Source organism: Pongo abelii, chromosome 9 (genome assembly GCF_028885655.2).
Source record: "Pongo abelii isolate AG06213 chromosome 9, NHGRI_mPonAbe1-v2.0_pri, whole genome shotgun sequence".
In the NCBI taxonomy this organism is placed as follows: Eukaryota; Metazoa; Chordata; class Mammalia; order Primates; family Hominidae; genus Pongo; species Pongo abelii.
In genome coordinates, this window is record NC_071994.2 from 73418037 (window position 1) to 73441326 (window position 23290).

The 23290-nt window shown below is 38.1% G+C and overlaps 1 protein-coding gene across 1 annotated transcript in view; it reads right to left on the reverse strand.

The window, feature by feature from the left end:
* Positions 1-318: 318 nt before the first annotated feature.
* The window catches only part of RRM1 (ribonucleotide reductase catalytic subunit M1), a 42802-nt gene continuing 19830 nt past the window's right edge, over positions 319-23290 (reverse strand). The window contains 12 exon segments of the mRNA NM_001132540.2: positions 319-718; positions 2270-2458; positions 3846-3941; positions 5098-5233; positions 8348-8424; positions 10293-10514; positions 10716-10865; positions 14144-14345; positions 15309-15388; positions 15764-15925; positions 17579-17662; positions 19797-19938. Coding sequence (NP_001126012.1) covers positions 530-718; positions 2270-2458; positions 3846-3941; positions 5098-5233; positions 8348-8424; positions 10293-10514; positions 10716-10865; positions 14144-14345; positions 15309-15388; positions 15764-15925; positions 17579-17662; positions 19797-19938 — 1729 coding nt within the window. The 3' untranslated portion in view covers positions 319-529.

A 23290-nucleotide genomic window follows, 5' to 3' on the forward strand; every position in this document is an offset into this window, starting at 1 on the left:
TTTTATATGAAAATAAATGACAAAATTAATCTCATACAATCACTGAGAAATGTTTATCTTTATTTCAGAATAACCTATAGGACCATATCCAGATAAAGGTCCTATCAGTACTTCTCATGAGTTATCACTCAGTTTTGCTTCTAGAGACCCACCAGTCAAAGCAGTAAAACTAAATCTCCTTAACAAAACTGAAGTCTTCAGAAAAGCAGTGCTAAAGGGATGATGAAACCTTACTTAATCACTCCCTGTAAGCAAGATGACTTATTTTGCATTCCTAAAACTTCTACTTTGATTCTCAATATATCCGGTTTTTTTTTCTTTTTTCAAAAGCATTATTTTGGTGAAAATCCCAATATATGAGTTTAAAAAAAAATCATTATCATCGGAACAGTACTTTAAATCAATTATTCCTTTTGCCTGCAACAGGGTCCAGCAAAGCCTTACCACCTCAAGCAAACCCACTATACCTATCTATGCTCAAGAAGTAGTTTGGCTACTGAAGACATGCTGGTCTCCTCCAAGTCTTTCCTCAGGATCCACACATCAGACATTCATCTCTATTCTCCAAAGAGCACACCATGGCTGCTGTGTTCCTCTCCTTCTCTTCTTCCTCTTTTGATACCTTTTCCTTATCTTTTAGCTTCTCCTTATTTAGAGTGAACTGGATTGGATTAGCCGCTGGTCTTGTCCTTAAATAATACATCCCCGTCTTCAAACCCTACAAGGAAAGTAAAGACAATTATTAGAAGAAACTCTGCGAGAATACTAGACATTCCACAACAATATTTAAAATACATTCCTGGCTGGGCGCTGTGGCTCACGCCTGTAATCCCCCAAGAGGGGTAGTGCATGCCTGTAAATTTCGGCTACTCAGGAGGCTGAGGCTGCAGTGAGCCAAGACTGTGTGATTGCACTCCAGCCTGGGCAACAGAGCAAGACTCCATCTAAAATAAAATAAAATAAAATAAAATAATAATATTAAAATAAAATAAAATACATTCCTGGCCAGGCGCAGTGGCTCACACCTGTAATCCGAGCACTTTGGGAGGCCGAGGCAGGTGAATTGCTTGAGGCCAGGAGTTTGAGACCAGCCTGGCCAACATGGCAAAACCCCATCTCTATTAAAAATACAAAAATTAGCCAGGCGTGTTGGCACACACCTGTGATCCTAGCTACTCAGGAGGCTAAGACACGAGAATCACTTGAACCCAGGACAGAGGTTGCTCTGCTGTACTCCAGCCGGGGCAACAGAGTGAGTCTCTGTCTCAAAATAAATACATACGTACATACATACATACATACATACATACATACATACATAAAATAAAATACATTCCCATGAACCAGATCAAACTTTTTTTTAACTTGGAATTCTATCTCCTCTAGGAGTACTCTCAAAAATGCTTTGTGAGTCAGACAGAAATATCCTGTTCTTTTCACCCCTAAAACAGGCTTATCTCTTTGGAAAGGTCAAACATTTTTATTCTTTTGTCTTTGTTTTTATGTATATGACTTCCAGGTTTGCCCAAGACAATATGTCTGCCTTAGTTTATAACTATTTAGAAAGCCAGACTGTGTCTCTGTGTAACAACAGACTATAAGACTTCAAAGATAAAGATCATCATCTTCTATTCAGTATCCTCAGTCCTGGCACATACTAGATGTTCAATAAATGTTAAATTAAAAAACAAATTTATAATTCTACTTAAATTACCCAATACATTATCAGGGAATAAGAACATAATCCAAAATCACCAGACTTTACAGCTGGCAATGACTAGCTAAGTAAGCTGGCTTTCACTTTATAAAGTGAGAAAACAATGGATGTTTTTGAATAGTGGGTTGACGTGTGCAAAGTTTTATCTGAGGAATGGTGGTAATGCACACAAAATGGCTGGGAGCAGAGATACTAGAAGCAATAAGGTCAGTTTAGAATAACAGCAGCAGTAAAGGAAGGAAGATATTTAAGAAATAATACAAAGGAACAATCAACACAACTTGGTAATTGTACGGAGAGTAAAGGAAGGAAAGGATCACAGGTAACTACAAGTTTTCAAACCTAAGAAGGAAATAAACCTAACAGAAACAAGAAAATCCAAGGCAAGACCTTGTTCTGGTACAAAAACCATGGGTTGGTTTTAACATTCTGGATTTGAACTTAAAGAACTTCTAGGTGATAATATTTAATAGGTGGCTAGAACATAAAATCATTCCAATGCCAAAATATCTCAAGCTGGCAATTAAGTACTCCTTGATATTCTCTACCAACCTGCTTCCAGCCGTAGAAGTGCATACTAGTGAGTTTGCCATAGTTAGGCTCAGCAATGTGGATGTTCAAAGACTGGCTTTGATCAATGAAAGCACCTCTCTCAGCTGCCATCTTGAGAACAGTTTTCTGAGAGATTTCCCACACAGTTTTATAAAGTTGCTTCAGGTCATCAGGAATTTCTGGTATGTTCTAAAGAAGGAAAACCCAATGTTTATTTTACTCCAGTTAAAGAAAGTAGTGTATGATTAATAGAATAATGACACAAGCTTTGACCTTCATTTTACTTCCTGCCAGATCTGACCTTACCATTCAGTATCATATGATATGATCATTATCAAGTTTACCAAGACTATTTAGAAAGTTGAACAAAACCGCATCTAACCAACCAAATATCAATCTGGTGATAGTAATTTCAGCATCCCTTTTTGGTTGGTCATAAACCAATTTTTTAATTGGTTTATGACCCAAACATTCATTCTTCTAGAGGCACTTAAAGAAAGGAAAAGTCAGAGCTAAGCAGCAATAAATGACCCTTGAGTTTTGCAGAAAACACAAAAAATAAGGGCTGTAATTCACAGGGGTCAAGGGAAGCAATGAGATAAAACCCTTTAAATAAGATAGGATTCCAAACTCCCTTTGGAATCCAAAATCAGGTTTTCTTAGGTCTAGGGTTAACTTTCATTAAAACACACAGACTGGCTAATGCTACAGTTTCTGTCATCAAATATGGAACTGTTATAGGACTCTTCATCTGTGTTGCTAAGCAGACCAACATTTAGCCAGACGCCTCTATCTGCAAATAAATGCCTCTTGACTCTTAGTTGCAAATATTTACACGATTTGTGACTCTGTCTTTTGGACTATCAGTCCTCAACCATGATTTTTAATTAAGCTTGACTCTCTTAATTTCAGTCTTTCTATCTATGATCCCCCAAATTTTGATATACTTTGGAATCACTGAAAGAATCTTTAAAAAGTATTGATGTCTGAGGCCAGGCACGGTGGCTCATGCATGTAATCCTAGCACCCTGGGAGGCCAAGGCAGGCGGATCACCTGAGGTCAGGAGCCTGGCCAATATGGTGAAACCCTGTCTCTACTAAAAATACAAAAAACAGCCAGACGTGGTGGCGGGCACCTGTAATCCCAGCTACCTGGGAGGCTGAGGCAGGAGAATCACTTGAACCCAGGAAGCAGAGGTTGCAGTGAGCCATGATTCCACCACTGCACTCCAGCCTGGGTGACAGAGACTTCGTCTCAAAAACAAAAAAAAATTGATGTCTGGTTCCTGTTTCTAGACATTTAATTGGTAAGGAATGCAACCTAAGCTTCAGGATTTTAAAAGCTCCCCAATTGATTCTAAGATGCAGAAAAATTGAGAGCTACTTTTTTATATTATTGCATAAAAACAAGATGGTAAGGGTTATGTAAAGATGTGTACAGTCCTAGCACAACAATGCAGAGGTGAACAGAGCTACATAAGCAAAGCCTAGATGAACACAATGTCTAGCATGAGTGAGGAGGTACCACAATGTCCAATTCAGCCCCTGCAGAGCACACTTCATTTTCATTCTATACCTGGATAGAGCCATTGCATGCAATAATCTGGTTTTTCATCTCTTCATGCCATAGGCCCCGCTCAGTAAGATCTTTCAATAAGTGAGGATTTACAATCTGAATGGAAAAGCAGAAAACGTATGAAGAAATAAATAACAGTGACTGCTTAGAAAAGACTACAGCTTTGAAGCTTAAACTAAAATCACTTAAGAATTATTTAATGCTAGACTGCTTGGTAAATTCTATCTTTTATAAAGATGAGACATCAATGCCACCACACAAAAGCTATATTCCTTTAAGATTTTGACATCTATTATTCAACAAACAATATAATTAGCCAGGCATGGTGGCACAGCATGCCTGTAATCCCAGCTACTCAGGAGGCTGAGGCATGAGAATTGCTTGAACCCAGGAGGCAGAGGTTGCAGTGAGCCAAGATCACGCCACTGCACTCCAGCCTGGGTGACAAAGTGAGACACTTTCTCAAAAACAACATCAACAACAACAAAAACATTGTGGTGTGGTAATCATTATATAATATATACACATATCTAATCATTACTCTGTATACCTTGGATTTATACACAATTTTTATTGTCAATTATACCTTAATAAAGCTGAAAAAATATTTTCATTAAAAAAGAAACATATGGCATTTGCAAAAGTGAAAAGAATAGTGCCTAAGATGGGTAAATCTATAAATACTTAGGTTAAAAAAATTAGAAATGTATCCTTCTCGAACTTTACAGAACTTTATTTCAAGATATTTGGAAATTCATAAATAGTCTTTTAAATTGGGGTTCTCAACCCTAGCTACACATAAGAGTTACCTGGGAACCTTAAAAACAAACAAACAAACAAAAAACCACTGGTCTCACCCACCATAAATTCTAATTGGTAACCAAGTCTGAGAACCACTGCCTTAAATGATACTCCTTTACACATTTTGAGTATCCTAACTTAAGCATCCGGGGGAAGTTATAGAATATATCACTATGATTACATAACGGTTAAACATCATGTTAACTCTACTATCAACAACTTACTTTCATACTCAACCCTCATTCATTCATTCTTTCAACAGATTATTTATTAAATGCCTATTGTGCCAAAATATTAATAACAAATAATAATATTACAGATGAAGATGACTCTGTTTATCAAAGTTTGCACCCAAACTAAGAAAATTGGCAAATTAAACATGAGTGAGCATTTACTCCCAACATCAGGCTTTTGAAAGATCTCCCTGTAGGGCTGGTTGTGAACTGCTCACCTGAAATTCTCCTGACAAGACTCTGCGAGTATAGATGTTGCTGGTGTAAGGTTCAATGGACTCATTATTCCCCAGGATCTGAGCAGTGGAAGCTGTAGGCATCGGGGCAATAAGTAAACTGTTTCTTATACCATACCTAAAGAAAAGGAGATTATCAGGTACTAGTCCCAAAGCTACAATCTGGCAGGAAAGCAGCTACTTTAAGTCACTGTAGTAAATGTAGATAAATGTAGTAAATGTAAATGTAACATCATACATGCATTGAACTCACATGTTGACTTTCAAATTAAACTCCTACAGGGAGGCAATTCCACAGTATGGGTGCTATTATAGCCCACTCTCCTCTTAAATGCCTGACTCCTAAACTGAATTAGTACAATTTTTATTGTTGGCTAGCCTTATCATGCCATGATTTATGCCACTTGGACTGTGGCACTCAGGAATCATAACACTTGATACACTTATCTTGCATAGGGAAATATTCAAATCACTGTTGAAGCGCTCCCCACCTGTATTAGGTTACGTTCATCCAACCCTCATTCTTTTCTAAGTGCCTATAAAATCACTGTGCTAGGCCCCTTCTGGAAAAATAATGATGAGAAAGTAGTCAGAATCAGACAAATATCACCATAATTCTCCATTATCCTGTAAAGAGGAAGAAATTATGCTCAAAGTATATTCTTCAATTATAAGTTCCTGGAAGAAGGTTAACATCTTTTGACTAGTAAGAGAAAATATACTATCTGACGCACTAAGAAATCTCCCAACTGCCCCTGGCTCATCTTCAAAGCTCAGCCTAATTGATACCAATTTTAAAACATCTTTCCTCATCAGGCAGGCACAAATACAAATGTCAAATACAAATATCTACTCTGCAAACATTTTCTCTGACCTGTACCTTTCCATATACCTTAACCACTTGTTTTCTTAGTCTCAAGTTTTTAAAACACAAAGAGCCTGTCTTTCCTACATTCTATACCTATGGATTCATACAGTGCTTAGCATACAGCCTCATATCCTGACGGAGTCTGTACAACTGGATATAGTTTGGCTGTTTCCCCACCCAAATCTCATCTTGAATTGTAGTTCCCATAATCCCCACGTGTTACGGGAGGGACCTGGCGGGAGGTAATTTAATCACAGAAGAGGTTACCCTCATGCTGTTCTCATGAGATAGTGAGTTCTCACAAGATCTGGTTTTATAAGGGGCTTTTCTCCCTTTACTCAGCACTTTGCTTGCCACCCTATTAAAGAAGGACCTGTTTGCCTCCCCTTCTGCTATGATTATAAGTTTCCTGAGGCCTCCCCAACCTGTGGAACTGTTAGTCAATTAAACCTCTTTCCTTTATAAATTACCCAGTCTCAGGCAGTTCTTTATAACTGTGTGAGAACTGACTAATACAACTGGGTTCTCTACTTTTTAGTTATTATTATTTTTTTATTTACTTTTTTTGGGGGGTGGTTCTCCACCTTACTCTGTCACTTTGTGGTGAGGTATCAAGTAAACCACCAACTATCTTCATGTCTTTATTTCCTCATCTGTAAAATAGCAACATCATCTGTCTACAGACAGGTAAATGTTGTGAAAAGTCATACATATATGATATATTCAAACTATGGAATTGTCTGTAATAATTAAAAACATTAGGTAGACCTGCATGTACTAAAAGAGAAAGAGCTCCAAAATAAATCACTAAATAACAAGTCTCAGAATACATCAAGTCTTTTTTTTGAGACAGAGTCTCAGTCACCTAGGCTGGAGTACAGTGGCGTGATCTCGGCTCCCTGTAATCTCCACCTCCTAGGTTCAAGTGATTCTCATGTCTCAGCCTCCCAAGTAGCTGGGATTACAGGCATGCGCCACCATGCCCAGCTAATTTTTGTATTTTTAGTAGAGACTAAGTTTCACCATGTTGCCCAAGCTGGTCTTGAACTCCTGACCTCAAGTGATCCGCCCACCTCAGCCTCTCAAAGTGCTGGGATTACAGACGTAAGCCACGGTGCCCAGCCCAGAATACATCAAGTTTGATCATATTTATATGACAAAACCGTGTATGTGTACCTATCTGCAAATGTACTGAAAAAGATCTAGAAAAATACATACCATTAACAAGTCTTATCTCTGGGAAAAAATAAGTTACTTTTTTGGTTTGTTTTCTGAGACAAATGGTTGGCAGAAGTATGAAGAAGGGCTTTCACTTTCCATTTTATTTCTGTACTTGAGCTTTATTAATAATAAATTTGTGTTCATATACTAATTTTGAAATTAGAAAAAAAGTCATGTATATAAAAAACTAAGCCATAGTATTTTGAGGGAAATATATATATATATATATAAATACAGTACAGGTCCATTTTCTTAAAAGCTGAATTTCCATGTAAATACACGTGTGTGTACTCTTGGAAGAAAACCTAAAGGATGACAGACACTAAGATGCACACAGGTTTTCTGGGGGAGGCAGTATTAGTATAATTTTCATTTTCTCTTTCCAAATCTATGTTTTCCTAAATTTTCTAACATGTATTATTTGAGTAGGAAAACAATTTTAATTTAACAATTTTAAGGCAGTTTTTTTAAAGAGCATTTTAAAGCTACTGCTTCATTCTCCAAATATTAATCACTTTGCATATGCATTAACCCATAAATGACAAAGTCATCACGATAGAAAACAAAAACAATTTGCTTTGTTATGCACTCTGCAAAACATTCTGTCTGCCTTCGAATCCCTTATGCTTATTAGTTTGAAAGGCCTACAAAAACTCAATTTTAAAATTTTTCTTTCATATAGTTAAAACACATTACCCTCCAAAAACTCTTCCAAAATCCCTTATTCCTATGACAATCAATTCAAACAAAAGCCATTTATATGCCCGATGTAACTAAATTGGGAAATAAACAAGAATGAAAAACTTTTTTTTTTTTTAAAAAAAAAGCATAGTTGGAAAAAAGCCTTAATGAGAAACAAAATTACCTAATCTAGGTGTATTAAGTCCCTAAAATAAGATCAACTAATAATAGTAATTCCTACCAGGTACTGAAATGCTTTCATTGTGCCAAGCAACTTCCAGGTTACCATATATATTATCTTACAAAGTTTTTTCCCAAAATAGTTTTGTGAGATAGGCCATTTTAGCCCCATTTGTAATAAATGAGTTTAAGAAGTTAAAATGACATATCTAACTTCTGAAGATCCAGAAGGTGAACCTAAACCCTTCTGCCTTCAAAGCTACTTTACATCTTTTCACTTACTTTGCAATCTTCTCCTTGAGAAGCTTCCAGTCCCATAGGTCTGTAGGAGTAACATTCCACATATCATACTGAAGAATCTAAGGAATACACAACTCAAATTTATTCTACAGCAAGTTAAAACTATGACAAAAAAAAAAAACCCCACAAATGACTAGCTGTCATGTCCCCACATCCCAACAAATGCTGTCTTCGAATCGACCTCTATGAGGAATATAAGCTCCAGAGATTTTCCTGGACAAAATTCCATGTAGTCACATTGATCAGAAGCAGGCTAAGAAAACTGATTATCCCATATCATATCTACAAACCAGAAAACTCTAACATTCATAAAAGCATGTGGCTGATACATTCTTTTTTTAACAGTAAAAATGCTACTTTCTTCAGTGCCTTCATCTGTCCCTTGATCTGTTTACTTAGCTAAAAACACCTATTTTCTAATAACCACACATTAGATTTTCTAATACCAGCAGGAATGTCAGAAATGAAATTAACATTTTATATATAGAAAAGAATCATAGTACTGATAATAAAATGGGAAAGGCAGAATTCTAAGACAGCTCCCCAGATTCCCACACCTTGGTGCACAGGCTATTTATAATCTCCACTTGAGTATGGACATGACTTGAGAATAGGATGGATGTCACTCTAGTGATTATGGCAAAGGTGAAAGGTTTCTGCAGATGTAATTAAGGTTGCAAATCAGCTGATTCTGAGTTAAATAAAAGGAAGATTATGCCAGGGGCAGTGATTCATGCCTGAAATCCCAGCACTTTGGGAGGCCAAGGCAGGCGGATCACTTGAGGTCACAAGTTCAAGACCAGCCTGGCCAACATGGCAAAACCCCATCTCTACTAAAAATATAAAAATTAGCCAGGCGTGGTGCCATACGCCTGTATTCCCAGCTACTTGGGAGACTTGAGGCAGCAGAATTGCTTCAACCTGGGAAGTAGAGGTTGCAGTGATCTGAGATCACACCACACACTCCAGCCTGGGTAACAAAGCGAGACTGTCTCAAAAAAAAAAAAAAAAGCGGGGTTGGGGGGTGGTGGAGGGGTGGTGAGGACATTATCCTATGTGGACTTGACTTATCAGGTGACAACCCTCAAAAGAGACTAGACTGTGCCCCTTTTGAAATGAGAGATGGTCTCTCCCACTGGCCTTAAAGAAGCAAGATGCCATGAGTTCTTGAAATATATTCTGCCAACAACCAGGTGAGCTTGGAAGAGAACTCTGTGTCTCAGACGAGATCACAGCCCTTACCAACATCTTGAACACAGACCCAGAAAAGAAGACCCAGCTAAGCTAAGTCTGGACTCCTGACCTGTGGAAACTGTGAGATAACGAATGCCATGTTTTAATCCACAGAAAACTAACACTGGCAGCATCCCTCTTACATTATTTTAGCAATGACTAGTTCTAAATAAGAGATTAAAACAGAGTATCCTTTTTACTCCAGAGGACAAAGGTATTGAAGTTTACTATGGCTGGTGCAACAAATTACTAAAAACTTGGTAACTTAACAAAAATTTATTCTCTCATAGTTCTGAAGACCAGAAGCCCAAAATCAACATGTTGAGAGGGCCACACACCCTCCAGAGGCACTAGAAGAGATTCTGTTCCTTGCCTCTTATAACTTCTAGTGGTTATCAGCATTCCAAGGTTTGTGGTTATAACACTCCAATTTCTGCCTCCATAGTCACGTTGCTTCCCCTTCTGTGTCTCTTGCAGGACAACTGTCATTAGATTTAGGGCTCACCTGGATAATCCAGGTAAATCTCCTTATCTCAAGGTTCTTAATTACATCTGCAAAAACCCTTTTTTTGAACCAAATAAAATTAAATTCACAGTTTCCAGGAATGAGGATGTGGACATATCCTTTTGTGGGGTCACCATTCAGCCCACTACAGGTACTCACAGGCAAAAACAATTTCATCCATATACTTACTCCTTTGCTAACTGGAGAGCCCTCATAGGTTTCGTATGGGCCCTGCTCCTTGGCAAGGTCACAGCTGGCTTCCAGAGCGCCATAATAAATAGTTTCAAAGATCTGCTTATTCAGTAACTGGGCTTCTGCACTCTCAAAAGGGTATCTCATCAGGATAAAAGCATCTGCCAGACCTTGCACCCCAATTCCAATGGGGCGATGGCGTTTATTTGATAGGCATGCCTTTGTGTCAACAGATTTTAAAGAAAAGGAGAAAACATTACTGAACAGGAAAAGCAACATTCTGTACCAAATGAGACAGACTACCTCTTTTTCTCAAACCATTTTATTGATAACCATTTAAATGATGACTTGAAGATCATGATTGATTCCTTTCAATTTGGATTTCAATAATTACCAATAAGAAGAGAAATCTATTCATACCTCTGGTACAGGATAGTAGTTTATATCAATAATTTTATTCAAGTTTCGGACAACGACTTTAGTGACTTCAGCCAACTTCTTAAAGTCGTATGTGTGTTCTGATGTGACATACATATTCAGGGCCAGGGAAGCCAAATTACAAACAGCAACCTGGAATGCAAAAAACAGGTCAAGAATCACACAATTTTTATTTCTACTTCCTGTGTCAATTACACCACCATGTGAGCCTCTAATACTCTTAGACATTAAAATTTTAAATTTTTATATTTGACTTCTTCCTCTTCATCATTCATCAGTCCATTTCTAAATCCCACTGATTCTATTTCTTCAATACCTAGTCATATGTGTTAGTTATAACATGCATCAGCAAAATAGGTAAGATAGAGAAAGAACCCTATGTTCCACAGTACACAGCTCTATTACCAGACATATATCATACTATGTTATAATTAGCTTTTTACATATATCTATCTCATTATTCAGCAGATGAGTGCCCTGCAATATGGTAGCCACTGGCTACATATATCTATTTAAAATGAAATAAAATTTGAGTTTCTCAGTTGCACTAGTCATATTTCAAGTGCTCAGTAGCCATCAGATACAGAAGATTTCCATCACTGCAGAGTTCTTCAAAACACACATGTCCACCTCACCTTCACTGATATTCTGACAAGCCCTTAGCAACAATGGATCCCAATTTGTGATTTCTGAAAAAGCTCTTCCAGTGATTCCTCCACTACACGAGGCAGTGAGCTTCTTCACACAAGGATCATCTTATTTATATTTACATGTTTAGCACTAGCAACACATCTGGCACACAGTAGGTCTTGATAACGTTGAATGAATACACTTTCTTTTCCACTTTGATTATGACTATCCCAAGCCAAAGTCTTAACTTCTCTTACATGGACTACTGAAAGTTTCCCAGTTGAACTCTTGATGCCCTTCACATCTACTCCATTCTACACATGTTGCCAAATACCCATTTTTTTAAAATATAGCTTGAATCACAGAAGTCTAATAAATGCCAAGGAGAAAAATAGGCAGGAAAAGAAGACAGAGAGTACTGGGGATAAAGATGAAGGGGTATAATTTTTAAACAGAGTTGTCAAGAAAGACCTCATTGAGAATGTTACATATGAACAAAGAATTGAACAGGTTAGAAAGCAAACCATGTGGCTATGGGAAGAGGGGGTGCATTTTAACATTCAAGAGGGAAGAAAGAGCAAAAATCCTGAGGTAGGAGCATGGTTGACATGTTTGAGAAAAAGCAAGAAAATTAATAGGGTTGGAGCAGAGTGAACAAAGGGGAAAGTAACCACAGATGAGGTGGGTTATCCAGTTGTGTAGGACTTTGTAGGGCATTTAAGAACTCTGGATGGAAAGGAATGAAGTACTGATACATGCTACAACATGAATAAAAGAACATGTTAAGTGAAAGAAGCCTGACACAAAAGGCCACATACTATATGACTCCATTCCTATGGAATGTCCACAATGTCCACAAATCTAGAGACAGAAAATATATTAGTGGTTGTCAAGGGCTGAGGGAAGAAGGGAACAGGGAGTGACTGCTAATGGGTAAAGGGTTTCATTATCTAGAATGATAAAAATGTACTACAGGCTGGTCACGGTGGCTCACACCTGTAATCCCAACACTTTGGGAGGCTGAGGCAGGAGGATCACGAGGTCAAGAGATTGAGACCATCCTGGCCAACATAGTGAAACCTCGTCCCTACTAAAAATACAAAAATTAGCTGGGTGTGGTGGCACATGCCTGTAGTCCCAGCTACTCGGGAGGCTGAGGCAGGAGAATCGCTTGAATCCAGGAGGCGGAGGTTGCAGTGAGCCGAGATCGAGCCACTACACTCCAGCCTGGTGACAGAGCAAGACTCTGTCTCAAAAATAAATAAATAAATAAACAAATACTACAATTAGATAGTGGTAATGGTTGCACAGACTTGCAGATATACTAAAAACAAAAAAACACTGAATTGTACATTTTAAAAAGAGTGAATTATAGCTCAATTTGCAAAAAGAAAGAACTCTGTTGAGGTTGCAGTGAGCCACACTCCAGCCTGGGCAACAGAGTGAAATCCTGACTCCCCCCCAAAAAAAAAGGAATTCTGCATGGGTTAGCAAGCCAGAGAGTAGTTTTGTGCAGACAAATGACACTATCTGATTTTTATTTTAAAAATGTCACTCTAGCCTCTATAATATAATCTATCTTGCATAATAGTTACCTCAATATATGTCGATTTCTTCCAACTAAATTAGAAGTTTCCAGAGGGCAGCATATTTATTTATATTCTCAGAGCACTTAACACAGTGTTTTACATATAGCTAGTGCACAATAAATTTTGAATTAAACTGTAACCTTAGCAGTATATTTAACTCACTTTCCATTTACTTCCTGACTTTTCATTTGTCTTTTTTTTTAAGGTCCTAGAATTGAGGATCTACTGCTTCCTCATTTCCATAGTTTACATCCAAGATCAAAGCAGCCTGTCATCCAACTACTACAACAATCTCCCTAGGCTAACCTCTAATCCCTTCTCACAGCAAGACACTGTGTAACCAGAAGCAAGAACCTTCCTTTTCATCTTAACATTTTGATGCTATTTTCCTCTCAGAAACCTACAAGGGCTTCCTATCTGTGACATGTCAGCTTCTACCTTCTATCTCCCTTCCCCCATCCATAGCCATCTCTCCATATTCCAATAATTAATCTACTTGCACCATCAAAACAGACTTAGTTGCCACACTGCACAAAACCCAGCCCTGTCTCTGGTGTATCATACAGACCACTCTTTCCAAATAGAAAGCTCCTCTCTAAAACTTTTTTTTAAAACACCAAATCCATGTCCCATTTCTAGCCTTGATTCTTCTGTGAAGTCTCTTTACAGACTTGAGATTAGAATTTGATCTCACCATTCACTGAGGACTCTCTTTATAAGCTTACATACTTTTGTTGTTGTTGTTGTTTTTGGTTTTTTGTTTGTTTTGAGACAGGGTCTCACTTTGTCGCCTAGGATGGAGTAGAGTGGCACGATCTCAGCCTACTGCAGCCTCCACTTTCCAGGCTCAAGGCTTACATACTTTAAACTGAATGTACATCCTAACACATTTTTGTGTGTGTCCTAAACCAACATAACTGTATATTTCTATTTTTCTTGAGTAAATGTTATTACAATGATGTGTGTATAAGAAAAAACTGTGTCTTTCCCACACGGCTTAGACTAAAAAACATTTATAGGCACAGATCATACCCTTTCCTTCCTTTGCTCTCTGCCTTTAACAGTGTTCTTCTGCTTACAACTATGCAAACTCCCTTCACTTATCTCAAGTGAAATCAAGTGAGGAATTCACAAACAATAACTGCCTAAGGTTCTTTTCTTAGTACTCTAGGAAGAATTTTTTCTACCTACCTCATCTTTGCTGGTGTACTCCACTATTTCTGTGCACAGGTTGCTGCATTTGATGGTTCCCAGGTTCTGCTGGTTGCTCTTCCGATTACAGGAATCTTTGTAGAGCATATACGGGGTGCCTGTTTCTGTCTGAGACTCAATGATGGCATACCAAAGCTGCTGAGCTTTTACAACTTTGCGGACACGACCTTGTTTCTCATAACTGAAAGGCACAGATAATATTATTTAATATATATTCCCTAAAAAAACTTTATTGTAGACAACTTGAAGACATTAAAATATAAAGTTATGAAAACTCTGAAATTTTTTCTAAGTTTTACTAAAGAAAAAAAGGAATATGATATTTATTTTACTCTGGCTAAAGTCATACGGGAAAATGAGGCGGTTTTAGGCTCCTTCAAATGATCCCAATCCCACTAAACCAATAATATCTTTCATAATAAAAAGGAGTAAAAACTAAGGAAGCCAAATCTCTTAAGATTGTGCTAAATTTTTTTTCCTTTTTTTTTTTTTGAGACGGAGTTTCGTTCTGTCACCCAGGCTGGAGTGCAGTGGCACAATCTCAGCTCACTGCAACCTCCACCTCCCAGGTTCAAGCAATTCTCCTACCTCAGCCTCCCAAGTAGCTGGGACTACAGGTGTGCACCACCACACCCAGCTAATTTTTGTATTTTTACTAGAGACAGGGTTTCACCATGTTGGCCAGGCTGGTCTTGAACTCCTGACCTCAAATGATCCACCTGCCTCATCTTCCCAAAGTGCTGAGATTACAGATGTGAGCCACTGCACCTGGCCTATTTAATTTTAATAAACTACTGACATATGTGTCCTAGTCACTCATGATTCCTTTATGCAATATAAAGCATAGCTTATCAAAAGTACTATATGACAGAGCAAAATAATAACCCTACTAGTCATCTCAATTTTTATATGGATCAATTAAAAATCCCAAGAACCTATTTATACATTCCAAAGTTTTAAGAAAGAAGAAGACACAACTCAATTTTGGTGAAGAGTCAGGAAGTAAATCTGACCAAAATTATTAGTCACTTTTTCTCTTAGATGCTTCAAAAGATTCTTGACAAGTACTTTTGATATTTGGACCCCTGAAATAAGAGAAACCATGGTTAAAACATTATTGTTTTCTTTCATATTTTTCCCATACCTTGCATATAGTTTCTCAAATTCCTCTCCCCAAACCTCATCCAGACCAGGACACTCATTTGGACACATCAAAGACCAGTCCTAAAAAGGAAAGGACAAAATCACTCATAAGAAACTTCAAATAGCCAACCATAATCCAGTAGAAACACTGCAAGCATAAGGTGACTTTTACAAGCTCTCTTGGAAATTTGCTGTAGAAATAATCATTTTCAGGTTCAGGCCCAAACATCTAGGTCTGCCTGTTTATACATGACCTTTTAAGCATTTAAGTCACAAAGCATCTACTTTAGAGAATAGAAATATAAGAAGACAAGCACGGCATCCCTTAACTTGTTCAGAATGCCTTCTGTGGCATCACACATAGATGGGCTCTTCCTAAGCATGACTTAAGATGACTAAAAAAGAGAAAGCTCATGTGAATCAAGTTGCTATTACCAACAAGTACCTATCTCTCACCTGATTAGTCTCCACTCGTTTCATGAAGAGATCCGGAATCCAAAGAGCAAAGAAAAGATCTCTGGCACGCTGCTCTTCCTTTCCTGTGTTCTTCTTTAAATCAAGGAATTCAAAGATGTCTAAATGCCAAGGCTCCAGGTAAATAGCAAATGCCCCAGGACGCTAGTGGTAAATAAATCATAATTCTCTTCAGAATAAAAATGAAACAAAGAAACATCATGTCTCCCAAAGCACTTTTATAGTATCTCCTTTGATCTTCACTACAATGAGTTAAATAACATATATAAAAGTATTATAAAAGTGTAAGTTTTCCATATATAATTGTAAAAGTAATATTTTACAATTCTATGAGTAAAAATGAACGAATGATATAAACAAAATGTGAAACAAGATTAACTTTTCTAAAGTGACATGATGAACTACAGATGGAGCCTCCTCTTCAGCAACAGCCCAGCTCTCTTTACACCACATGACATGTACATAAAGCCCAAAGGAAGTTGCTTTGACAGTACAAGCCATGCTCTTATTGAAGGTCAAAAACTTGATCTGTCTTATCAAGGTCCCCAAAGTCCATCAGAGAGAAATTCATAAACTAACAAGTGATTAGTGTGCCTACAGTCACAAAAGGCAGACTCTAGTTGCAAACCATCCTGTTGATAAAATAAAGTAAACAACCCAATTCTCTCAACTTTACTGTTTCTTCTATCAATTAGGGAGAGTTTTTGTTTGTTTGTTCTGTTTTGAGACAAGGTCTAGCTCTATTGCCCAGGCTAGAGTGCAGTGGTATAATCTCGGCTCACTGCAACCTCCTGCCTGCCGGGCTCAAGCCACCCTCCCTCCTCAGCCTCCAGAGAAGCTGAAACTACAGGCGTTTGCCACCACACCCGGTTAATCTTTGTATTTTTTGGGAGATGGGGTTGCATCATGTTGCCCAGGGTGGTCTTGAACTCGTGAGCTTACGCAATCAGCCCACCTCAGCCTCCCAAAGTGCTGGGATTACTGGCGGGAGCCACTGCATCCAGCCAATTAGGGAGAGTTTTGTTATTCCAGTTTGTTTTTGTTTTTGTTTTAAGAACAACCTAGGCCAGGTGCAGTGGCTAACACCTGTAATCCCAACACTTTGGGAGGCCAAGGCAGGTAGATTGCTTGAGCCTAGGAGTTTGATATCAGTCTAGGCAAGAAAGTGAGACCCCCGTCTCTACAAAAAATATAAAAAGTAGCTGGGTGTGGTGGCACAGGCCTATAGTCTGAGCTACATGGGAGGGCTGAGGCAGAAGGATCGCTTAAGTCCAGGAGGTCAAGGCTACGGTGAGCCAAGATCGCACCATTGCGCTCCAGCCTGGGTGATAAGAGAGAGACCAAAAAAACGAAAGAAAAACCTACAGCACATGTTACAACCCTATTTCAAGTAACAAATTTATATGAGTTACAACTTGAGAAACTCTTTGCAAATAAACTATCATGTAAGAAAGCTGAACAGATCAGTGGCTGTCTAGAGCCAGGGATGAAGTATGTGTGGGTAGGGGTGACAGAGGTGACTGAATGTAAAGGTATATGAGGGAGAAAAGATTTTGGGGTAATGGAAATGTTCTACCTCTTTATCAATGTGACGATTACACAAGTGTATACGTTTGTCAAAACCCATCAAACTGTACATTTAAAGTGTATGCATATTAAAATAATTACACCTCCTCAAATTAATTTTACAAGTAAAAAAAAAGTAATTAGAAACTACACATAATGAACCATCTTAAGTGTATATGACTAAATCACCTTTAGTTCTGATTTCCAGTACTTTCAAGTCATGGAGCATACCTTATTCCCACCTTGATCCACATATCGAGCTGTGTTGTTATATACTCTCAGCATCGGTACAAGGCCATTGGAATTGCCATTAGTCTAAAAGAGAGACCATGATAGAAAAGACAGAGGGCACTCAGCAAAGAAAAGAACAAAATGGCCCCATTCTTTTATCAAAAAAGACGCCTAATTTCTAGGTAGCAATCTATGAAGTTTTACCTGCTCTCCATCTCTACTTCTGCTTTGGAAAAATGCCCAAATAAAATCAACAAAATGTTGAATAAATTACAATTATGTACTAAGTTACCTCATGGCATTTCTTTTTTTTTTTTTCTTTCTTTCTTTATTTATTATACTTTAGGTTTTAGGGTACATGTGCGCAATGTGCAGGTTAGTTACATATGTATACATGTGCCATGCTAGTGCGCTGCACCCACTAACTCGTCATCTAGCATTAGGTATATCTCCCAATGCTATCCTTCCCCCGTCCCCCAACCCCACAACAGTCCCCAGTGAGATGTTCCCCTTCCTGTGTCCATGTGTTCTCATTGTTCAATTCCCACCTATGAGTGAGAATATGCGGTGTTTGGTTTTTTCTTCTTGCGATAGTTTACTGAGAATGATGATTTCCAATTTCATCCATGTCCCTACAAAGGACATGAACTCATCCTTTTTTATGGCTGCATAGTATTCCATAGTGTATATGTGCCACATTTTCTTAATGCAGTCTATCATTGTTGGACATTTGGGCTGGTTCCAAGTCTTTGCTATTGTGAATAGTGCCACAGTAAACATACGTGTACATGTGCCTTTATAGCAGCATGATTTATAGTCCGTTGGGTATATACCCAGGAGATACCATCTCACACCACTTAGAATGGCAATCATTAAAAAGTCAGGAAACAACAGGTGCTGGAGAGGATGTGGAGAAATAGGAACACTTTTACACTGTTGGTGGGACTGTAAACTAGTTCAACCCTTGTGGAAATCAGTGTGGCGATTCCTCAGGGATCTAGAACTAGAAATACCATTTGACCCAGCCATCCCATTACCTCATGGCATTTCTAATTTATAATGAGATGTAACAATTACAAGCCAAAGGGATCCAAAATCAAGGTAGCTAAATTTAAACTCTACATCTTCTAAAGGTCGTTATATAAAGAAACACTTTGGGTAGAGTAAAAAAGAATATAAACACTACTACAATGCCTTTTTCCCAAAAGAAATCAAGGCAATTTACAATAAGAATTACATGCAACAGCTATATCAGGGCAATAAATAAGGTAAAAGGAGATTCTCAGCAATAAGTGGACTCTAGAATGATGTTAAGAAAATAGAGACTCCTACGTCTAGAAGATACTTCATCAAATTCTTTAACCCTTCTGATCCCAACACAAGCCTTTAAACAGTCTAGAAAGATAAGTGAGCAACAGCTCACTCTACCACTGTGTAAAGTGCTGTATATATCACAGCACCTCCAAAACACAACATAATGGAATAATTTCCTTCTGGAACTTTATTCTACAGGGTTAGATATTTTCTTCACCTCACAGAAAAGGAAACAAATTCAGACATAAAATAACTAACTTTAGGCCACATTACTAGTTAAGTAGTGGAGCTAGGATTTAAATCCAGGTCTAACTCAAAACTATTATCTTGACTCCCATTGAATAGTAAACTAACAAAGGGCTGAAGTTTACATCATAAAGTGTCAATGCATAAATCTTGAATCCTGGGTCTACCACATATTAAGTGATTGATCTCAGAAAGTAACAACTTTCTAAGTCTCAATTTCCTCACTTGTAAAATTAGACAATGGTACCTTTACTCGCAAGGTTAAGGAATAAAATTCCTGGCATGAGTCTATAATTATAGCTACCTCATAGGGTTGTAGTAAGGGTCAAATGAGTACTTCATGTAAAACATTTATAACAAACTTAACATACAGTAAGCAATCAATAAATGATAACTGCTCTTATTACTGCTAAAATAAGCCAGAATTCTAAAACCTGAGCTAAAAAGGATTCTAGAGATTATCTAGTCAAATCTAAATATCTAATAACATAGATGAAAATGAAGCCAGAAGTAAAATGACTCACTCCAAGTCACATAGCCATTTAGTAATTTAACAGAGACCCAGGACTCCCAAAAAATAGAATACGCCCTCTCAACCATAAATCTGGTTGCTTTTAGACTTGAATCCCCCTTTAAAAGTCAAATGGCAGAAACCTACCCCAGCAATATAGCTGCCAGTAGCCCGAATACAACTCACAGCAACACCAATTCCTCCAGCAGACTTAGAAATCAATGCACATTGCTTTAGAGTGTCATAAATGCCTTCAATGCTGTCATCTTTCATACTCAGAAGAAAACAGCTACGGGGGAAAAAAATGTCTCAACTTAGAGCAAGGAAATGAAGCAGAGTCACAAAAATGATTACTCAACACGAAGACACTAAGGCAAAAAAAAAAAAGAGTTGAAGTTTAGATAGAAAGTTCCTAAGTGTTTTTCAAAGAAGAAAACCCACTTTACTGTACATGACACAATAAAACATATCGAAATATCATTTTAAAATCATCTTGCTGCCTCCCCTAGATAGTAAGTAAATAAGCCTAGGAGGAAGTCTTATAGATAAGTCTAAAATATTAGCTTACATTTTCACCAGACTGCAAACGTGCCACTTTCACATTTTTTCATGCATATTCATAAACATACATCACCGTCTTTTCAGGTTGTTAGTAAGCCAAGAAAAACAAACATTTATGAAAATAATCTCTCCAATTGTCAACCAATTCTTTGATATGTCTACCAAATTTATAGCTCCTTTACAGTCTTTTTAAAGACAACCCCTTTACCTCCACTTTGGATCTCATCCTGCTCCCCACCTCAGGAACCTTACTCTATCAATAATCTCTTCACTGCCTTGAATATTCAATCATGCAAATGGATTCTATCTATTGACTAGGTGTTTATATAAATATTCAGACATTCAGAAAAATATAGAGAATGATGTAACAAATACTCTGTACTTGCCACCTACCTCAAAAAATTAGACACCACAAATATACCCTCATTGCAATCCTATAACATTTTCAAGCATTTCCATTATGACATTTTTACATGTTATACACTTAGAATTTTTCTGGTTGCATATCTGTTTATCATTCTGCAACTTGTTTTAATTCAATATTGTTTTACAGAAATTAATCCTTTTGATACATGTAAACAAACTTTATTTTCATTGCTATAAGGTATTCTACTGTATAAATATACCAACACATTTGTCCCATGTGCCTGTTGATGAACATCTGGATTATTTCCAATTCATTTGCAATTCCAAATAATGCTGCTATAAAAATTCTTGAACACATCACCTTGTGTTTATCTCTAAGCATTTCTGTAGAATATGAACCTAGGAGAGGAACTGCTGGGTTAAAAGATATACACGTTTCACTTTACTAAAGATTCTCCAAAGTGGATGGACAAATCTATTTCTAGCAGTGTATGAGATTTCCTTGTGCTCCACATTCTTGTCAATGCTTGGAATTGTCAGCCTTTTCATTTTTATCAAATATATATATATATATACATAATTTTCATTTTCCTATTGCACAGTTTAACATCTCAGATGTTTATTAGCCAATCAAGTTTTTCTTCCATGCATTATTTGTTTATAGCCCTTGCCCATGTTTCTATTTGGCTTTCTGGTTTTTTCTGTTTTTTGTTTTTTGTTTTTTGAGACAGGGTCTAACTCTGTTACCCAGGCTGGAGTGCAGTGGCATGATCATAGCTCACAGCAGCTTTGACCTCCTGGGCTCGAGCGATCCTCCCACCTCAGCCTTTCAAGTAGCTAGAACTACAGGTGTGCACCACCATGCCTGGCTAATTTTCTACTTTTGTAGAGACAGGCTCTCACTATGTTGCCCAGACTGGTTTCAAATTCCTGCCCTCAAGCCAGCCTTTGCTTTGGCATCCCAGAGTGTTGGAATTACAGGCAGGAGCCACTGCACCTGGCCTTGTTTTTCTTATAATCTCTCAATAGTTAACATGTTGCAAATATCTTCTCCCACTCTGAAACTTGCTTTTTTGGGTTTTTATTGTTGTTGTTGTTGTTGTTGTTTTTGAGATGCAGTCTCACTCTTTTGCCCAGGCTGCAGTACAGTGGCATGATCTTGGCTCACTGCAAGCTCCGTCTCCCAGGTTCAAATGATTCTCATCCCTCAGCCTCCTGAGTAGCTGGGATTACCGGCATACGCCACCACGCCTGGCTAATAGTTGTATTTTTAGTAAAGACAGGGTTTTGCCATGTTGGCCAGGCTGGTCTCCAACTCCTGACCTCAGGTAATTCACCCACCTTGGCCTCCCAAAGTGTGAAACTTGTTATTTGACTTTGTTTTTGGTTCACAGAAGTTTTTAATTGTAATGTAGTCAATTTTTCCAATGTTTTGCTCTATGGTGTTTTGCTCTGAGGTCATATTATATATTCTCCTATCGAGATATAAGTGGAAGTAGGGCCAGGCGCAGTGGCTCACACCTGTAATCCCAGCACTTTGGGAGGCCCAGGCAGGTGGATCACCTGAGGTCAGGAGTTCAAGACCAGCCTGGCCAACATGGAGAAACCCCATCTCTACTAAAAATACAAAAATTAGCTGGGTGTGGTAGCACGTGCCTGTAATCCCAGCTACTCAGGAGGCTGAGGCAGGAGAATTGCTTGAACCCAGGAGGCAGAGGTTGCAGTAAGCTAAAATCGTGCCACTGCACTCCAGCCTCAGTGACAAGAGCAAAACTCCATCTCAAAAAAAAGGTAAGGGGAGGTATTAAGAGTCACAATGTCTGCCACTCACTTTTTTTTTTTTTTTTGGAGTGGTCCCTCCAGAGGTTTTGAGGGAGAATCTGTTACTTGCTTTGTCCAGCTTTTAGTGGCTAACTGCTCTCCTTTGTGGCCACGTGACTCCAATTTCTCCCTCCATCTTTACATCACTTTCTCCCCTTCTGTGAGTCATTATCTCCCTCAGCCTCTCTCTTACAAGGATACTTTTGATTGGATTAATGGCCCACCCACATAATTCAAGATAATCTCTCCATGTCAAAATCTTTATCATACCTACAAAGACCACTTTCCTTATCAGGTAACGTTTACAGGTTCCAGGAATTTGGACCTGACATATTTGGGCAGTCTTTTGCTCTTTCACATGAATTTTAGAATCAGTATGTTGAGATTTTGACTAGAATTACTTTGAATCTATATTTTAACTTGGGAAAAATGGACATTTTTATAAAACTGAATCTATTCCATGTATTTATTATTTAATGTCCTTTAATCATGTTTTCGAGAAATTTTTAAAGAACTTAAAAAACTGGGCATGGTAGCTCATGCCTGTAATCCCAGCACTTTGGGAGGCCAAGGAAGACGGATCACTCGAGGTCAGGAGTTTGAGATCAGCCTGGCCAACATGGTGAAACCCCGTCTGTATTAAAAATACAAAAATTAGCTGGGTGTGGTGGTGCACGCCTGTAATCCCAACTATTTGTAAGGCTGAGGCAGGAGAATCACTTGGACCTGGGAGGTGCAGGCTGCAGTGAGCCAAGATCATGCCACTGCACTCCAGCCTGGGCAACAGAGTGAGACTCTGTCTTAAAAACAAACAAAAAAAGTCAACGATGGACTACACATACGACAGTGGTCATCCAGTAATCTAAGGTTAATTTATTATTGAAGAAAATATT